The sequence below is a fragment of the Epithele typhae genome (assembly GCF_022376455.1).
Source record: "Epithele typhae strain CBS 203.58 chromosome Unknown BXZ73scaffold_24, whole genome shotgun sequence".
Lineage (NCBI taxonomy): Eukaryota > Fungi > Basidiomycota > Agaricomycetes > Polyporales > Epitheliaceae > Epithele > Epithele typhae.
In genome coordinates, this window is record NW_025954215.1 from 129,135 (window position 1) to 148,078 (window position 18,944).

The 18,944-nt window shown below is 57.0% G+C and overlaps 6 protein-coding genes across 6 annotated transcripts; 3 read left to right on the top strand and 3 right to left on the bottom strand.

The window, feature by feature from the left end:
- Window positions 1-333: 333 nt before the first annotated feature.
- Window positions 334-2,162, bottom strand: BXZ73DRAFT_101404 (uncharacterized protein; the record flags this gene model as incomplete). The annotated part of the gene is made up of 2 exons (XM_048014891.1): window positions 334-933; window positions 1,020-2,162. 2 exons carry the CDS (start codon window positions 2,160-2,162, stop codon window positions 334-336), a joined length of 1,743 nt encoding a protein of 580 aa, XP_047877838.1.
- Window positions 2,163-2,596: 434 nt separating this feature from the next.
- BXZ73DRAFT_101405 (ARM repeat-containing protein) lies at window positions 2,597-4,726 on the bottom strand (the record flags this gene model as incomplete). The annotated part of the gene is made up of 1 exon (XM_048014892.1): window positions 2,597-4,726. One exon carries the CDS (start codon window positions 4,724-4,726, stop codon window positions 2,597-2,599), a length of 2,130 nt encoding a protein of 709 aa, XP_047877839.1.
- A 114-nt stretch (window positions 4,727-4,840) lies between these two features.
- On the top strand, window positions 4,841-6,734 carry BXZ73DRAFT_89982 (Gcd10p-domain-containing protein; the record flags this gene model as incomplete). The annotated part of the gene is made up of 11 exons (XM_048025461.1): window positions 4,841-4,977; window positions 5,036-5,163; window positions 5,214-5,317; window positions 5,372-5,463; window positions 5,521-5,729; window positions 5,776-5,916; window positions 5,969-6,101; window positions 6,155-6,257; window positions 6,308-6,394; window positions 6,448-6,521; window positions 6,575-6,734. The coding sequence occupies 11 exons, from the start codon at window positions 4,841-4,843 to the stop codon at window positions 6,732-6,734; spliced, it is 1,368 nt and encodes a 455-aa protein (XP_047877840.1).
- Window positions 6,735-8,133: 1,399 nt separating this feature from the next.
- BXZ73DRAFT_89984 (uncharacterized protein) lies at window positions 8,134-12,738 on the top strand (the record flags this gene model as incomplete). Its single annotated transcript, XM_048025462.1, has 13 exons — window positions 8,134-8,353; window positions 9,133-9,390; window positions 9,443-10,086; window positions 10,111-10,228; window positions 10,250-10,759; window positions 10,809-10,893; window positions 10,948-11,247; window positions 11,302-11,545; window positions 11,606-11,803; window positions 11,853-11,960; window positions 12,020-12,137; window positions 12,195-12,373; window positions 12,442-12,738. 13 exons carry the CDS (start codon window positions 8,134-8,136, stop codon window positions 12,736-12,738), a joined length of 3,279 nt encoding a protein of 1,092 aa, XP_047877841.1.
- Window positions 12,739-14,314: 1,576 nt separating this feature from the next.
- On the top strand, window positions 14,315-15,307 carry BXZ73DRAFT_77557 (uncharacterized protein; the record flags this gene model as incomplete). Its single annotated transcript, XM_048022693.1, has 1 exon — window positions 14,315-15,307. The coding sequence occupies one exon, from the start codon at window positions 14,315-14,317 to the stop codon at window positions 15,305-15,307; it is 993 nt and encodes a 330-aa protein (XP_047877842.1).
- Window positions 15,308-16,505: 1,198 nt separating this feature from the next.
- Window positions 16,506-18,858, bottom strand: BXZ73DRAFT_101409 (uncharacterized protein; the record flags this gene model as incomplete). The annotated part of the gene is made up of 7 exons (XM_048014893.1): window positions 16,506-17,275; window positions 17,327-17,396; window positions 17,448-17,596; window positions 17,650-18,294; window positions 18,354-18,555; window positions 18,605-18,742; window positions 18,790-18,858. The coding sequence occupies 7 exons, from the start codon at window positions 18,856-18,858 to the stop codon at window positions 16,506-16,508; spliced, it is 2,043 nt and encodes a 680-aa protein (XP_047877843.1).
- Window positions 18,859-18,944: the final 86 nt, after the last annotated feature.

Genomic DNA, 18,944 nt, shown 5'->3' on the forward strand with positions numbered 1-18,944 from the left:
CATGGAGAGAGTGGGTCATGACATTCATGTGCTGTACATATGTATGGAATACGGCAACTTTAGTTGATACCTACAGAATGTGTATGCTGGAGAATTAGATGCATCGGTGACTACTACATAGTTAGACGAGAGCGTGGACGGCATGCGAAGAACGAGCGTTCGGAGTTGAGCAATAAGGAAAACGAAAAGGGTATCCGATCCAGGGACGCAGAGAAGAGGAGAGACATTGATCGTCGTAAGGTCATAATGAGGGCGTTTGCTGGAGACGGCTGTGAATGCCTTCCGACTTCTAAAAGGCTATGTTCAGGGGGAGAGACTGTCCAGGCATAGAACTTAGTGGGGCGAAGTAACAGTGATGGGTGGGAGTGGGTCGAGAGGTGGAATGTCAGGCTCAAACAAGGACACCTCGACCTCGTCCTCACTCCCAAGGCCACCGTCGTCGTTCGGGACAGCGATCCGTGAAGGCGTGAGAGGCCGGGAGCTATGGAGGCTGATAGTGTCTGCATCGATATCGAGCATGGAGTCGTCGCCGCGCCAATCGCGGACCTCTTCCTCGGTGAGGACCTTCGCGCCGCTTATGCCGGTACCCACGAAGTCTTCTGGCTTGGATTCGAGCGCACGACGCCCAGAGTCGAGTAGGCCGTCGATCATGAGCTTCACACGGCGATACGCCTCGTCTGCCTTGCCTTCGACGATGCCCTGATTGATGACTTCGTCTTCATCTTCGTCGTCGTCTTCATCTTCATCCTCGGCTGTATCGTCGTATGTAAGGGAAGACTTGACAGCTCGATATGCGGGTGGCGGAAGGATGAGACGCGACTCGCGCAGCTTGCGTCGGAGCTCTCGGATCTCTTTCGCCTGACGATGCTTTGCAGCTTCCAGTGTTGAGTTGATGGCAAGCAGGGAGCGGTTTGTGATCTCCAAGTCTGCGATCTAAGCAGAAGAACCGCCACGCGAGATGTCATGTCATGGTGGCGTCAGAGGAAGGCGAGATAACTATATGCTCACTACGGACGCACCTTCCGATTGGACTTCGCCTCCGCCTTCATCTTCCGCTCCTCATCTACCACAACATGGTCGTCGGAGAACGAGTCGTCCTCATCGTTCTCGTCTGAGTACTGTTCACTGTTGATTGACACTTCGCGACTCATTGGGTCACTGCGCATGCCCAAGCCATCTAAACTTGACCGCGGCTGTGATGCATGGCTCCCGGTCCTAGCGTGTCCTTTCCCGTTCATGGTGGAGTGTAGCGTTGGTGCGGTGCTCCTGCTGGCGGCTGAGTCGCGGGTATCATGGGAAGAGAGCGAGGCGGACGAGCGAGAAGAAAATGACAAGGTGGACGTGGGGGGAGATAATGGAGGGAGCGGGATCTGAAGAGGGTCCACTTTCGCCGCGAATTTGTTATGAGTGATGCCATAGTTCACGGCGGAGTCGTCGTTGGGGGAAAACCGCTGGAATGCTTGCGCTATGGGCTGGAAGGACTGGTGCTTCGTCTCCCTGGTGCTGCCGAATCGCGGCGCGGGAATGATTGGCGAGAACGCGCCCGCCGACGACGGGCTGTGGCCCGCGCTTGTACTGGGAGTGATTGGGGGGGAGAGGGAAAGGTTGGAGATGGATGGAACGCGCGCCGGGCGATTCGTGAGGTGCGGCGACGCGGGGAGCGGGGGCGACTTGTTCGAACTGGGGTCGGCCACTCGGGAGATCTTGGCCTTCACGCGGACCCCACCCACGTTCGATGCCGGTGTGTTCTCGTCTGGTAGCGATGCCGGTGGCCGAGATGGGGACGAGCGTGCACTTGCAGAGCCGAGAAGTTGTGCAGAGGACGTACTTATCCGCCGTTGTCGAGAGAAGTTGGAACTACCTGGTATGCCGGCAGTGAGAGCGCGCTGCCGGGTCTCCGAGAGCGGGGACGTCGCAGTGTTACCATTTGGGCGTGGAGTAAGTCGTGCCTTTACTGCTGCTCCATTAACGGGGGTGGCATTCCCGACACGCGATGGAGGCTTGAAGGGTGAGGTTGGACGAGGGAGTGCGGGGCTGTTTCTTACTGAGGGTGAGACGGTGACAATACCGCCGACTTTACGTGTCTGTATCGTGGCGCTGCTGTTGACTTTAGCCTTTGGCCGTATCGGTGGTGGTGATAGGGAAGTCGACGGAGTCTTCATGGGAGACGGGGGACGAGCGGAACGGTCATAGTCCACCCTCGCGGTGACCTGAGGGGGTTGAACACGGCGAGTAGGAAAGATGCATATATGCACCGACCTTTGGTTTCAGGCGGCCATCCATGTGCGAGTGAGGGATGGAGAGGGGGGTCGTAACCGGTCGTCGCGGATGAGATGAGTGTACAGAGCACGGACGGTGAAACGTTGAGGTCAGGGTCGGCGCGGGCGGTTGCAGACGGCTCGTCCCGCCAGTCTCGCGATTTCCCTTATGCGGCAGTCGGGACGCAACCGAACATCTCCTGCTTTACGTGAACGAATTGCAGATTCTCCGTATCGATTCTTCCTAAATCACCGTATGGTACAGATGTGCTACACGTGCCAATGCAGTTACGTCGATACTCGCGGTCCACAGTACTACCACTCTTACGAAGTACTCTTTACACCGTGAGCTCGACTCCATGCTCCAACAGCCACTTCAGCGTCTCCGCTGCAGGCCGTAACAGCGGAGAGCTTGTGTCTTGGGCACAGCTCTTCACAACGGCAACTAGCGCGTGAGCTAGACCAGCATGGTTCGCGTCCGAGGCCACCTCCATCTGCAACGCCTTGTTTTGGATGCCCACAAAGAAATTCCGCACGCAGACGACCCCTCGGTGGACCAGGCCCGGATCGGTCTGGAGCTCTTCCGTATCGTCATCGTCCACGCCCTCGTCAGCTTCTGGCCGGGCGACGACACTTGGATCAATGAGCTGCCCAAGGATCGGGAGGATCCTGTGGCGCTCGCGCTGCAATTCCGCCAGCGAGGCGCATGCGTCCGGAGAGGCGGTGAGCGACGCGAGGGCCCCAGAGGCGGCGAGACGTGTCGGTGTGTCGTCAATGTCGCAAAGCGCCACAAGGACCTGAAGCTTGGACTTGGACGAAGAGTTCTTTTCGCCGCCCCACTTGTTGAAGACCTCCTCCGACCCGGCGACGAGGTTGCAGACGAGCTCTGTTGCCGCGCGGCGCACCAGGGCGTGGTCTTCCAGCATCAGAAGCTCCACTTTGTTCGTGAGGCCGTCGGCACGCGCTATTCGGTCTGCAACCTCAGGACTCTGGGAAGACAGGTTCGTCAAGGCCATCATGGCCTCGAAGCGTTGCAGAAGGGTGGAGTTGGGGTGGATGACCATGAGGGAGAAAGGTCGGATGATGTCGTGGATCGCGCCTTGGTTGGGACCGAAGACTTGAACAGGGGCAGCCGTGATAGACAGCTTCGCCAAGGCTTGAATGGGCTCAAAGTCCTCCTTGTCTATTTGAGGAGTCTTGCCAGCATCCGAAGCTTTCGCGGCAGGAACGATCTCCTGGATGATCGTCTGCAGAGCCTTCGCGCCTCCAGCTTGCAAAATTTTGCCGCGATTTGACTTGTCCTCGACCAAGCTGAGAATGGCCTTCCCAACCAGCATGTGGACCGCTCGACTATCGGACACGCGTACGGCGGAGGTCAAGGCTTCCATTACGCCACCCTTGACGAGTCTCTCTCCACGAGTCTTCACGTGCTCGTCATCGTCCAACGGGTCGTCATCAGGCTGGGTGCTTGACTCGCTGGAGGTCTTTGCCGCCTTTGCCATGCGCTTGAGCTTGGCCATCTGTGCTTCCTCCGCAGAGAGACGGGGACGGTAGACGGATATATTTGAGATGATGATGACTGTACCGTAGAGCGGAGATGAAGTCGCATCTCCAAGGGACTCGATGGCGGCACCCTTCCGACGAGGAATAAGGGAGAAGAGGCGGGACAGGAAGGCGGAGTCCTTGGAGAGCATGTCCTTGACGGATGGTGTGGAGCTCATGAAAGCGAGTGCTTCAACAGCATCGGCCACAGAGGAAGACTCTGCTGAGTCCAGAACCAAGCTCTTCATCATCCTCGCCAACTCCGCATCCTCCATGGCAGGTGGGTCGGCGGCTGCGCCTGCCTCTACGGCATCCGCACTTGCTCCACGAGCGAGTTTGACCATCGCAACGGCGGCGGCAGCGCGTAGCCCCGCATCTTGGGTTTGCCGAGACTTGTTTTCCAGCCATGCCTTGTGATCCGTAGAGACGAGTGCGCGCGAAGTTTTGTGCCCCGCTGCGCGGCCCAGGAGGTGTGCAATCGCAAGGTGTATGCGCCTAGACTTGGGAAAGAAGTCGAAAGCATCGACAATGACTTCGGTGAAGCCATCGCGGAGAACGATGGACGTAGCGGAGGGGTGATCGACATCGAAAAGCGCGCAGAGGAAGGTGAGACCCTTGAGGACCTCGCTCTCGTCAGTGTCCGCGATGGCTGCGACGACTGGCATTTCCACAGCTCGGCATATGGCCGGTATCGCCTCGTCGTCCTTCGGAAGTTCAGTTCTTCGGCGCTGGCAGAACGCGGACAGGACGAGGTAGCCTTTGGTGTGGGTAGTTACGGGGAGTGCTGGGGAGAACGCGGAGAGAAGAGTGGATAGTTCATCGGGGGCAAATGAAAGCCATGCTTTGTCCCGAGTCTTCTTGAGGATGGCATCGAGAACAGCGTCGGGGGTGGAAGCAGAGGGAGAGGGAGCATCAGCTGAAGACATGATGGCAGGACGTCAAATTCGAGCACGTGGTCTATATCCTCTCTCGCGCGTTGATCTCGATCCGTTTTCACCTCACTCCCGTCCCAACTACTCTCGTGCCTCCTCGTACCCATCATGGACGTCGGTGAAGGCCCCTCCCATGCCCAGTCCCCACCCTCAAGTTCTCGGGAAGAGATCATCCAGGTCGGACACACGGTACTCCTCAAAATTCCCACTGGCGACATTCGTACCATTAAGGTGGAGTCCAATGCGTGCGTCCAGGCTCTACCCTCAAATGCGTCTCGCCTAACCTCCGCCGCAATGCTACAGAACCGTCCATTTGGGAAGATTCGGCTCTTTTCAGGCCGCGGAGCTCATTGGGCAACCGTTGGGCCTGTCATATGAGATCGTAGGCAAGAAGCTCAAAGTGCTGCCGCCGCGTCTAATGCAGGAAGTAGGTACGAGCACTTTTACTCGCAGGCTGCGCCCCGTTGACCATGACATGCAGAGGATACGGAGGCCACGAACGAGCTCATTAACGACGGTCAATTCGTTCAGCCACTGACACTTGACGAAATCGAGACGTTGAAGAAATCAGGGTTACATGCTTCGGTGAGAGGCTTTCCAACAAAGTGAGCCCGCAGCCAGGCCAATCCCCTTTTACAGGAAATCATCAAGAAGCAGATAGAGCAACATGCAAATTATTCCCTGAAGACAGAGTATAGCAAAGAGAAGTACAAGAAACGGAAGGAAATGAAGTACGTTGTGTTCCCCATCTCTGGCACATGCTGGAGCTCATCATTCGAACGGGATAGGTACTCCAAAACGTTTTCAATTATTGAGCCAACTATGTACAATGTGTGCGAATACTGGTTCAACAAAGATCAGAACCGACTGCGGGATATTCGGATGGATACTCTCGCTCAGATGCTCAACATCGCGGGTATACGACCGGGTGGTAGATATCTCGTGGTTGACGACGCATCTGGAGTGGTAGTGAGTGCAGTCCTTGATCGTCTTGGAGGTAGGTTCGACGTCATGAGATCATACACGATACTAACGACCCGCAGGACAAGGACGGTTGATCACTGTATGCGACGTAGACTCTCCCCCGGCATACCCAGTGATGGTACAAATGAACTTTCGCAAAGAGATGACAGCAATAATGTCGTCTCTCAACTGGGCTACCGCAGACGAAGAGTACACCCCTGGTGCGTTGCCGTTTCCTGTCACTCACGATAACCGATATTCACATCCCGCCAGTCTTTGCTTCGTCAGAACCCCCGTCTGGAAAGTTTAAATCTGACGGGCAGCGCACACGCTTGACGAAGCGAAAGATCACTGCAGACGCGCTGGTGTCAACTCGAGAAGAACTCTTTGCGGGCGAGTTCGAAGCGTACGCATTTTCCTCTCTTACTCGTAATACAATCCTGTTCACGTATGTTTCAGATTGATCATTTCGAGCCAATACGACCCATACTCCATCATAGAAAAACTCTATCCGTATTTAGGCGGTTCAGCGTCGATCGTCGTGCAGAGTCCCCATGTGCAGGTAAACTCTTATCGTATCGATTCACAATAAAGTACTCACCTCCTCTGAAGATTGTGTCGAATCTTCAAAACCAGCTTCGGGACTTGCCTGGCTATCTCGGCCCCACTGTCACTGAAGGATGGCTACGGCGATACCAGGTACGTTGAGCCTGCGTGTAATCGCTTGAATGATGTCATAACATGGCTGTAAGGTGCTACCGGGGCGCACGCACCCTATGATGACCGGGTCAGGATCGGGTGGATTCATTTTGCAGGTTTTCAAAATGTAAGACAAAAAGTCGCCTCATCCTTCTGGCGTTTCTCACCCTGGCCCTCCAGCTACGATGATCCGGAAGCCTTGTCCGCCATGACCCAAAGGCATCACAAAAAGGCCAAGCCGGATGTTGATATTCCCGAGCAAGAGACTGCTCAGTTGAAGCCGCCGTTGGAGCCTGTTGTGAAGGCAGAGCAGCAAGACGTTGATATGCGGACATCATAGGAATTACTTTGTACTTTCTCGCATGTGTACACTGACACGATCTACACGAGGCGTTTTCTGCATATACACGGTTTACCGCAGCAACTCGAAAGAAGAACATTCTGTGCTTCGGGATGTCAATGACACTCGCCCGAAGCGAAACGGCAGACTGACAACCCATGTCAGCTTTGGCGGGGCAAACCGAGGCCCGATTAAAAATATGAACGAGGCCTAAATATTCAATGACGGAGACAACATGGTGGAGAAACGGTAGCGAGGGGTGGGTGTGGACGGAGAACATGGAAGGAGCAACCGCATTAGTGTCGGAATCCGGTGTTGTAGCTTCAAACAGACTTCCGCTGTTGGAGAACAGTCTGGGGGTGAGTAACCGATAACCGAGAGCAGCCCGAAGTTGGCCGCAAGAAACACATGCAAGAAGGCAGGCAGGGCCTAGGCCTGGCGGGCGGAGGTCAATCGGCACACGAACTGCTTCGTCTCCATCCGTCTTGCTTGCATCTTCCGCTCAACGCTCCAACGTGACGGGTATGATATGCATTGCGCTCTCTGCTGTTCTCAGGGAGATTGATCACGGCAGTCCGAAACAGCCTAAAAGCCGAAGCAAATGGGGGCGCTGACAGAGGCGTAAACTGACAGCCCATTGGGTAATGTCCCCGAGACGGTGCTCGATATCGGCCGATCCTTGCTTTCGTCGTCCAACATCCCCTCGCGCGCCGCTATGGCCCTCAACCACACTCCCGACACTTTCTTCTCCAGTCAGGCGTTTTGGGGCCCTGTTACGTCCACGCTTGATTGGTGCGAGGTGCGTCTTCGGCCAGGTCCCCGTCCCGACCGGTGCTCGTTGGCTGTCGGGATGGGGCACGGACTAATCATCTACATACACCGCCATTCCAGGCCAACTACCAGTTCTCGCGCTATATTGCCGAGGCTGCAAACTCGTTCTCCAACGTTGTGACTGTTGCGCTCGCCGTCTATGGGGCCTTCCAGTGTATATCAGAAGGGCTCCCGTCACGTTACTTGGTCGGTTACACTGTACGTCCTTCATATACTTATGCCCTTTGCTCCCTCAAATCGAGACCGGATACCCTAGGGATTTGCGCTCGTTGGGATTGGAAGCTTCATATTTCATGCAACCCTCCTATTCGAAGCGCAACTCATGGACGAGCTCCCAATGGTCTATGTGGCAAGCTACTGCGTCGCTGTTCTGTTCGACACTTCTCGTGGATTCCAGCTGAAGGGGTCCAATGCGCCTATGCTCGCCATTGTGTTTGTGGTATTCAACATTTTCTTCACGTGGTCATAGTACGTAAAATTTTACCTTCCATGCGTGCAGCTCCTCGTCACTGCAACCAGTTATGTTACCCGTCATCCAGTGTACCATCAAGCCGTCTTTGCTGCATTGATGCTCATAACAACGTCCCGCACTATCTACCTCCTCAACCACAGTGAAAGTGCTCAAGGGATTCCGGCCGTCCAGCGGAAATCCATCGGTCGAGTTTTCCTTTCCGGTGCGGGCATCTTCGCCATCGGGTTCCTCATCTGGAACTTGGACAACATCTTCTGCTCGACCATCACGAAATGGAAGCAAGCCGTGGGGTGGCCAGCTGCGTTCTTCCTCGAAGGTGTGCGCTCCCTTTCAATCTCTCGGACCGTCGCTAACGGGTCCCTAGGTCATTCCTGGTGGCACGTGTTCACTGTTCGTCACGCTCCAGCCGATGTGTATTCTGTGTTCTGATACACCTGCAGGCTTTGGGCACATATCTTATGGTTGTCGGCAACACCTGTAAGTTATGCATCTGATCTGAAACCAGCGATGTCACTCATCAGCATTCCGATTACTCTAGTCTTGTAAGTTGCTATTCTCTTCTGCATTGCGACGTCCCTCTCAAATTGGGTCAAGGACGTTACGTATCAAAGGTCATGACAGTCAAACGGAATACGGGCTCCCGACTGTCTTTGGTCTCCCTCGCATACAGCGATTGGTTCGGCAGAAAAGCGGTTGAGAACTTGAGACCGACACCAACACGTCTGCTCTTGGATTTTGCTTCATGTCACAGTACTTATACCGAACGACTTGTATCGTTGTTTCGACCCCGCCACGACATTTTGTGCGCTCAACATACTGTACCACTCTAGTCTTCATCACACTGTTCTGAAGCTGCCAATAGATGTTTTGACCTCACAACTCGTGATTTGAGCTTGGATGCGGGATCATCAGGCGCCTGTTCACATGCGGTAACGTGACTGACACGGGATGCGCGTTGACCGCGTCGCGGCGTCTACGGCTCTCTGTCGTGTTTTCCCCCACCCGCACCTCTGGAACCACCTTGGATAGGTGCAAAATGCGTATGTCCTTGTGTGTGCTTCCAGCAGTAACGGAAACTGAGATCTCCTATCGTAGCATCACCAGAACCCGCCCGCAAACGGCAACGGTTATCTTCACCGACGTACGATGAATACTTCCCTATCACCCAGGAAGAACTCCATGCATTCGACGAAGCGGACCGTATGTTGTCTCGAGCGTTGCCTCATAGGGCGTCACAACATCGCCGTTTGCCCTCAGAAGAGCCTTTGGATGAAGGAACATATACTCTAGAAGCTGCGGACCTGGGCGGAGATGGGGCAGGGGATGATGATAAGGATAGACTGAGGAGCCACGGTGCGTGCATATAAGCACTGGTATGACACATGCGTATAAAATGCCCATTTAGATTGGTCTTCATCTCCTCCACTCGAGAGTGCGCACGAAGACCGTGCTGCAGAAGATCGCTTCTTTGCCCCCAGTTCACAACCGATGGCCGGGTTCAAGTCCGCAGCATCCATATCCTCAAACGCGGTTCATGCTCCCTTCAAACCTCCTGGATTCTTTCCCGCTACCAATTTGTCTCATACCTCCAAAGAGACAACACTCCCTCCTGGCAATGGGTTTGCACCTGCTACCTCCCTCTCCACTACCGTGATGGTGCATAGTCCACCAGAACACGTTCGCACAGAGCCTGGACCTATGAAGTCGAAAGGTTTCGGACTTGCCTCCGCGATATTTGCCGCTGCAGAAGAAGACCGCCTACCATCCCCTCCCCCTCCACGTCCTGAATATGATTCCTGGTTTGACAACGACGCCTCCGTCCTCCCTCCCTCCGCCGCCGCCACCACCACGACGCTCACTCAATGGCAAGACCACTCAGCATCCCAAGCCTCCACTGTTGGATTCAAGTCTGCCTCTGCGATGATGGTCGGCTTCGGCTCCGCGGCGGCTCTCACCGGGGGGAAGAGCAAATGGACCGCGCCATCGGCCGAAGCATTGGCTCGAGCGGAGATGAAGAGGAAACAATGGGATGTGGATGACGAGAAGGACGTATCGAGGTCTCAGCGAGCGCAGGAGGCAGAGAACGTGCAGGTAGAGCCCCCAACCTCTTTCAAAGCGCCTGTCCCCACTCCTGCCGCTTCTCGGACTCCTGCAAGACCGGTCCTGCGCTCAATGGAAAATCGCAGAGGCAGTGCGCTCCCTGACTCTCCAGCACAGATGCCGGAGACCCCTTTGGCGAAGAAGACGTTGGGCCCGGTATCCGTACTGGGAGGGCTGAACGCCAAGAACAAACCGTTCAAGTCTCCCTTGGTCTCAAGACCAATTTCTGCTGCCCGCTTACCTCCCCGTCCGGCTTCGGCTCTCAAACCTGTTCGAATCCATACAGAAAATGCCATGGCCTCAAGCTCTCGACTTCCGGCTGCTTTCCCTACTGTGGCTCCGGTGACCCCAACAAGACCGGCGTCGACGGGTTTCGGTTCACCGCCCAAGGGCAAGGTTCTTGGTATGACGCCTCGAAGGCCCGGCGGTCTCTCCGGAGCAGTCAAAAAGTTCCTTACGCCGTTCAAACCTGGAATGGCTCCTGGAGAAGATGGGAGAGTACAGCTGGAGCAGAGCCAACGTGTGAGAAGTCAAGCGACGCCGTCTGTGAACGCTCGCCCGAAGTCAGTCAGCTCGCCAGTCAAGGCGAAGGCGAAGCAACAGTACACGTTATTCAATCTTGGTAAGTGCATGCGCTGTAGTGATTGGATCCGGTATTTACTGCGTTTAAGCTCCTCGCCAGGGCCGCAGGACGTTAGCAGATTGTGGTCTACGACCTGAGACGTTTGAGGAGGAAGAGCTGGAAATCATGGGCATGTGCGCATGCGGTGCTTTTTCGCTGTTCAGGAGTGACACTGACTATATCTGCAGCGACGTTGAAGAGCTGAGGAAAATGAGTCCTGCGAACGCTGTTTACTACTGCTTTCACTCGGCTTCTCCCATGGGCACGCCTAGTGGATCCTCCTCGATCTCTCAGCTTGGCCACGAAGCTGCGTACGCGCACCTACGAGAACGAGGCTGCACCTTGGCAAGTCCCGAGTGGGTCAAAAACCACTATGGGTTGATATTATGGAAGCTTGCGGGCATGGTATGTTTAGAACCCGAGCACGAACAGGACCCTTCAACGAGGCGGTGGTGCTGGTCGGAGGTCATGCGCCAGCTATTGTACAGGTATGTGTGCGCTCAGAATGGTCTCTTTGCTCTCTTTGCTGATGTATTGTATAGATACGAGCGCGAACTGCTTGGTGGATCCCGCCCAGCTCTTCGTCTAATCTCCACCGAAGACGCGCCCTCCACGTGCCCCATGATCCTTTGCGTGTCAGCTATCGTTCGGCGAGGACTGCGTCCAGAAATCGAGGTCACAGACGGCTGGTATTGTCTGCGCGCACAGTTAGATCAGCCTCTTGCTCGCGCTCTTGAGCGCGGTCGAATACGTGTAGGATGCAAGCTCGCAACATCCGGAGCCAAGGTATTTCTTCGTGTTTCGAACTTCAGGTGCTGAATCACTGATTTTCGGTCCGCCTTCCAGCTGTGTGGAGACCGGAAAGAGGCGCGCGAAATTCTGGAGACATACGACCATGCCTCCTTGGAACTGTACGGCAACTCAACGCATCTTGCACCGTGGCATGCGAAAATGGGCTTTGTAAAGGAACCCTTCGTTGCCACGCTGGACAGCTTGACAGCTGACGGAGGGAATATTTCCGTCATGGATCTCATCGTGGATAAGGTGAGCGTTCCGCAAGCACTGCCGTTTGCGAGACTAACTACAACTAAAGGTGTACCCAGTTGCCTTCTTGGAGTTCGTGAAGAACGATGATGGATCGACCACCAAGCTTGGACCACGCGATGAAAGGGGAGAAACAAAAGCGCGTGACGAGTGGCTGGTACGTCGGCGATCCATTCGGACCCAGCCTGGCGCACGCAGCTAAGTCATTCATCACAGAATAACAGAGACAAAGAGATTTCGAAGATACGCGAAGGTCTCGAAAAGCAGCTCGACAAGATGGAGAAGGTCGCGCATCGGCTGACGAGCCTCGCGGGCTCTCGCTTCTCTAGCGGGGGTACACACTCTCCGCTTGGCCTCGATGCTCGTCACGCTCACGTCCTATCTTCCACAGATCACATGCCGGACCACATTGAGGACTTGTTTACGGAGATGATGGAGGACTGCGAGCGGCCGTCGCAAATGTTCCCGCGCCTCAGCCCCGAAGACGCGAGCTGGCTGCGGAGGCACGCCCTCGAGCAGCTCGAGCGAGCCAGAGAGCACCTGCACGACGACATCGAGAACGAACTCCGGGTGCGTGCCCTCCCCTCCCCGTGGCGTGCCCTCCCCTGCTTTGCTGACCCGCCTTCGCCCGCACACAGCACGTGTGCCCCGAGCGCAACGTGCGCGACTTCCGCGTGCTCGTCGTCCGGGACGCCCGGTGGGAGAAGCGCGAGCCGACGCGCACCGCGCAGATCACGCTCTGGGACGCGATGCGGATGGTGTTCGCGGACGGCGGCGCGCCGGGCGACGTGCGGGCGGGGCAGCGCTTCCTCGTCACGAACCTGCAGCCGAACCAGCCGCGGGCGTGGATGCGGCGCGGAGAGGAGGGCGCGGTGGTGTATCTGGTTTCGAAGAAGAATACGACGTGGACGACGATCAAAGGGAGGAAGACGTGAGTCGGGTCGCTGCTCCGTTCCTGCGCTGTTTTGGTCTCGTCCCCAACCGCTCTGTACCGCACCCCACCACCGCCTACACGAGCAGCGGCTGGGGACAAGACCACGCTGTTTGTATCGTGGTACTGTCTTGGTCCAAAATATGAGTCTGCAAATGCAACAAGGTCATTGAAAGGCCACATGCAGATCTAGGAGTGCGCCAAATGAACATCCTTCAGTGGACAATTCGAGGGGGATCGTGGAAGACTCCGTGCGTAGGAGCATCTATCATAACACATGCCGTGTAGAGGGGATACATAAATGTTATTACCCGGTCATGCATAAAAAGTTTGCCTGCAATTGCATTGGTGATTAGCATGGTAAGTAGGGTGAAGTAGAACGCGGAGGCGATCGGGATCATCCATGCAATGATAGTACTCGCTTGTGAAACGCCACATGTCTGTGAGCAAGCACGCATAGTCCACGCTGAGAAGGCGTATGATCAGGTAGCTTTCATCATCAGAGAGCTCGGCGTCTTCAATGGCAGGTAAGAGCCTCTCATCGAAACAATAGGCGCTTCCGACTGCATGGTGGGCCTGCCAGAGGAAGGGGGGATCTTCCCAGCGGCGCGGTCCCACGAGCACATATCCCGGCTCTGTCTCCGTCTAGCGGGAGGGAGGTGACCTGGGGCAGGCGTCTCGCGGTGGCTCACGGTGGCTGCATGCGGCGCAGACGTGGGTGCAGAACCGCCGCTGGCCGTGGTGCAATTTGCGGAATCGCTGTAAATGAGCCCGCAAAAATCAACATCCGCTCTGATGTAGTGGATGGAGCCGACGTACTCCATCACTGCGAACTTGGCTGGATGTGCCATGACGGCGTGTGGTTCCACGGATGTTTCATAGGAAGCCTCCGCCTCCGCGCACGCCGTCCAAGCGTTAACGGAAGGGAGAGCCTGGCAGAGCGCATCCTCGTGCAAGGGTGGTTCAGTCATCGCCGATGAGGGATTGCGGGTGTGCTCGGAGGCCGGCGGGGCGCAGACTGCAGCGGAGAGGAGAGGGACGCGCAATCGCAGGGGTGGGGGTATACGCTCGCTGGGGGATGGGGGGCGGGGGATGGCTGCGACTATATGAGCACCCGCTGTTTATGTGTAGTCGGGCGGCGGGTAGCGTCATGCACGCTCCTATGTGCACAAACCGTGACGCGCGTCGTGGCCAAGTTTGAAAATTTGACCGGTGACCGCCGTGTGGTGGGTCTTGGGGAATGGAGCAAGCGGCGAGACGAGCTGTCTGTGCCAGTACGGGCGCTACGGCGGAAATGCAGTAGCAATGAGCGCTTGAGGTCTTCTTCTCCTGTATACAAATATGCATTCTCACGCATGGCATCATGTTCATACTACCACCATGACAGAAGTATACCCTATGTGTAGAATGTACGGGCCCCTGTATGTTATCATTCCACATGCCGCCATGTCCAGCGCCGCCGACCAGCTGTGAGCCGTGCGGCACGAACATTATCTTCAAAGCTTTGCATATGATGACTATCTAGGAGTCCACCACCTTCACCCGCCTCTTCCCTCTAATCCCCCCTCAACCCTGTGTCGATGTTTTACGAGACTCTGCTCAAAGCACCCAACCGGTTCGAGTCCCCCACTGAGCCTGTCCCTACTTTGCTCGCTCTCCTCCTCCAACAACCCCGGACGGATAAGGGCCATAAGGCCATCCACTGGCGACTCGACGAAGTGATGACCCAGTTCATCCAGGCCCTGATTACGGAATACCACGTTGAATCATCCCAAGATCTGTACTCCTGCGTTGTCGCCCGGCTCGATCACTTCGTGGATACCAAGGGCAACTTTCCCCGCGAGTACATCGTCGCCCACGTCGCTCTACCCCTGCCTGCCACCTCTAGTAAACCGCTCGCTCCGCGCACCATCGGCTTCCTCAAGTTCGAGCGCTGCTGGAGGAGCTACCACCCCGTCGACTTCTACCAACCCCTCGAATTCACAAACAACCGATACCAGTGGCTCACCGCGGACGACTCCCTCGGCGTCTACGATACAAACTACCGCCCGTGGACCTCGCGCCGCCGCACCCTCCTCCGCTCCAGCCGCGCCCTGGCAGTCCCGCTCGCGCGCGCACTCGCCGCGGCGTGCGCGCTGCGCCGCGCCCACCCTGACTGCATCGAGAACACGTACGCGCACGCGTGGTTCGCCCGCGGCTTGTGGGAGCGGCTCGTGGACTCCGACGCAGCGGACGGCCCTGGAATCCAGCCCGACGCCCGCTCGGAAGATTCAGGTTGCTCCAAGTGGGGATTGCTGAGGCGCTGTGTGCCCCGCAAGACCCCCACGGCGTTTTTGGAGGTTTTGAAAGAGAAGGAGGTGGAGGAGTGCCGGGCGGTTGAGGACAGGGTTCTGCGCGAGCTCGAAGCAGGCCGGGCGGAGTTGGCAGTGCGTTTGTCCGGCAAGGCCGTGCGTGGCGAGTTTCGTACCACCTCGGACCTTCGGGAGGCGTTAGACAGAGGAGTGTGGGCAGGGGCACGGGGCGATCTCGACTGGAGGTCGCAGAGTCATCAACGAGGGAGGTTCGAATTCTAGTTCCACGTAGAATGACCAAAGTCGGTCTGTTCCGTGGTCTAGCACGTCTTGGGCGCAATAGCTGGTCGTGTTGCGATGGCACAGTGGACCAGAATGAAAATGAAGATGAGCTCATGAGCCCAACAATGAGAAAGCCTAGTGGGAGGGGATCCAGTGCGAGCGCGGAAGCGACCTCCGCCCAAACCCCACCGACCGTCCTACAATCCGCGTACAGCTCCGGGAGCTCGGGTGAAATAGAGCGGGGGAAGGACTGTGTGTAATGCTCGTGACCCGGATTTTGAAGCTTGAAGAGAGAACGCTGGCGAGATGCGAGAGACGAGTGAGTGACCACCACGACACTGGTACACGATTTTGCCTTGCTCGTGCGTACCCTTTTCCCTGATATGGCTTTCAGCGGAGGCTCAGCCAAATTTCGATGCGTTGTTGGAGCAGATACTGCAGCACTGCGTCCGGACGATCCAGTGACGCGCCGGCCACGCGTCTACGCGCGGGGCGCCTCGGTCCAAGCTGGCACCTACCGGCTGTGCCCCGCTCTCTCCACCCGCACCCACCCACCGACACATCCGCACAACCCCATCGCCGAGGTGCATCCACGCAGCACCTCGCTGCCGACGCACCAGCACAATCAAGACTTTCCCCGACATGTGCCCCGACAAGAGCCGCGCGGCAGCATCGCTCGCCCGCGTGTTCGCCGCACATCAGTACATTCGGCCCCCCGAAATCTACACGCACGCCCTTCTCTCCTCCTCGAACATATCGTCCCGCCTTCCTTGTCGCCCCCCTCACTTCCTCCTTTGTCTCTTTCTGGACATTTCGTCTCCATCTCGTCCCCGTCTCCTTCCCCGTCCCTGTCCCCTCCTCCGCAGTACCCAGTCATGCAATCGTGCATATGGGGGATCACAGAACAGGCAGTTGTCTGCTCTTTGCCCTCGTTCGATGTCCGAGCCCACATAGAAGAGACGTCACTACGCTCAGAGTCTATCCGGGACCGTCCCCGCCCACCCACGGTGACGCCCATCATCCGCGTACCGTCCGTCATGCAACCCGCAGCCGGCGATCTGCTCGCGCCCGGTGACCTCGAAGAAGACCAGGAGCCAGGGTTCCTGCTCGCCGGGCAAGGCTGGTCACGGGGAGTCGACGTCCTGCGCCAGGTCAAGCCTAAGGCCGAGCGCAGAAAACACGCCGAGCGTCGATCCGGTCACCCTCCCCTCTTGCTCCCAGTCGCAGGACCGTTGTTGAGTATCTTCGGCTTCTTGCGCGGCCGCTGCTCGAGCTCGGTCCCCCGGTCGTCGTCGTCTGCCTCCGCCGCGTTCGTCATCGTGGCCGGGGAGAGGGGATCAAGCAGCTCATCCAACATCTTGACGGGCAGAGGCTCGTCGCCCAAGGAAGCGAGGGCTTTGTCTATGAGGCCGCCGAACAGCGTGTAGAGCTCGTTAGTAACCATGGTCGAGACGGGAAGGCGCGGGGTCGCGTCACGAGATTCCTCCAGGTCTTCCCGCTGGAGATTCGTGTACGCGCCGCGCAGATCGGCGCAGAACGCAACGATGGGTTTGAGGAGGAGAGGGCAGGATGTGTAAAGCGGGCCAAACAAGCGCAGTAACCCGAAGATACTATCCGCGGGCTGGGTGATGAGGAGCGTTCGCGAGACAGCTCCGTCCATGCCGTAGAAAAAGTATTCCCTCGAGCTCCGGTCGATGTTGTCGTGGATATTCTTGATGTTAAAGGTCATTTCCTGCAGTTTGATGCTCGACTGGTGAGGGATGCGGAAGTGGAGGAACCAGACGTAGACCCAGTAGAGCGACTCGAGGTCGTGGAGAAAGTGTACGATGAACACGGGACGTGTCCAGGGTTGGAATGCATCCTGAGATTGGCCGGGCGCGCCGTCAGTGGTGATGCCGCCTGCAGGATTGTCGTTGGTGAGTATATCAGTAGAGGTGCTGAGAACACGAGGGGTTGAAGCGGCCTGATCTGCACTCGGGTCAGCTTGAGCGGCGATATATTGCCTCTTCGGGGGCGAACGAAAGCAATCCCGATCGCGGAATAACCACAACTCGGCTTGGTATTCGACGGCCATGAAATCGGGAGTACCCTAGGAATCGATCAACAACACGTTCCAAGTGGGCGCTGTCCGGAAACTCACAACTTTGGGTTCAGAAGCTGGAATGTCCTCGTATGGCCTTGCGTACTCCAGGTCTGCCAACCTGCCAACTTTCGCAACCGGATCATAGAGACAGTTGCCAGCGCTGACGTCGCGATGGACGTAGCCGGCCTCGCGCATCAAGTCCAGGGCTAAAGTGGTTTTCGTCAGAAGGGCTGTTTCGGAAGCCAGTTGAAAAACGCACCCTTCGCGCAACCGGCGACGCATCGGAGGAAGCTAGAGAAGTCCCTCAGCTCATACACGCTCTCACAGCGCCCTTCGAAAACAGTTCGGACGTGCTTGCGGCGGCGGCTTTTCAGCATACGTGGGAACGCGTTGCGCTCGCGCCGTGCGGGTTTCTGGCTAGCGATCACGTTTTGTCGGACTTTCATGGACGGTACATAGTAGATTTGGGTCCACTCCGTCTTCTCGTTTGGGCACATGGCAGTAATGTCCGACTCCCCGTCGCTTAGCTGGACGACACCGTCGACGAGGATCTTGAGGAAATGCTGCTGGGCGCTGTCGTCCAGCTTCTGGAAGATCGCCCCCTGGATATCGTGCTCCAAGCTGGCATCCTCGTACAGCCAGACGTCCTTCAGCACCTTCTCGCCGTCGAGGAACTCCAAGAACTCGGGCACCCGTCCCTCGGGTGTGAGTTTTACCTCCTTTACTTTCCAGACCCGAGTCGCGCGGGACGAGACGTTGTATGCGCTTTCGTGCGAGATGGGATCGCCCTCCGTGAGGAACGCGCGGCCCTCGATCCAATAACGGAAGTCGCATTTGGCCCTGTCCGTGCCGTTGTCTGACTTGGAAGGGATGCGTTGAACCGAGAGGTCATAGCCGAGGGCCTCTAAGAGCCGTACATCACGAAAAGCAGAAACCAGACGAGGTTCTGCGGCTCCTGTGCACGAAGGTCGGTCAGTCGCGGACGGCAGTCTCCGACAACGGGAGGCACCTTGTGGAAGTCGAAGCCGGTCGAGCACTGGACATGGGAGCGCGAAAAGCTGAAGAATTGGAGGTTGCTGCCCGAGATGGTGATGCCGTTGATATGGCGTCTACCGGGGTCGCCGAACAGGACTTCGGTCGCTGCCTGGGCCAGCCTCTGCTCGTTCTGTGAGACGGTGAGCAACAGGTTGTGGTGCTATCGGAGACGAGTCCACCCACGTCTTCCCTTCCGGTGGTAGAGTCGTATAGTCTAAACTCCCGATCGTCGCCGTGTCTGTGATCTCGTCCGAGGCATACCGGCACTCCGCCCCATCGTTCGGTCTGCGCTTTTCCTCGAGGCGGTCGCCGGAAAGCTTCACATTCGAAGGAGCGTCTGTACAGGATGGGGGTTTGTCAATACGAGGGCGTAAAAGAATGCGGGGATTGTCGGGATGGAGCGATAGCCCTCGACGGCAGAGAAGGAATGCATGGACGGACGGGTGGGGGGTGAGTCGGGGTGCATCTTCCCTACGGCCTGCGCGATCGCCCTGCCGGCCGTCTCGAAGTGGGAGAATG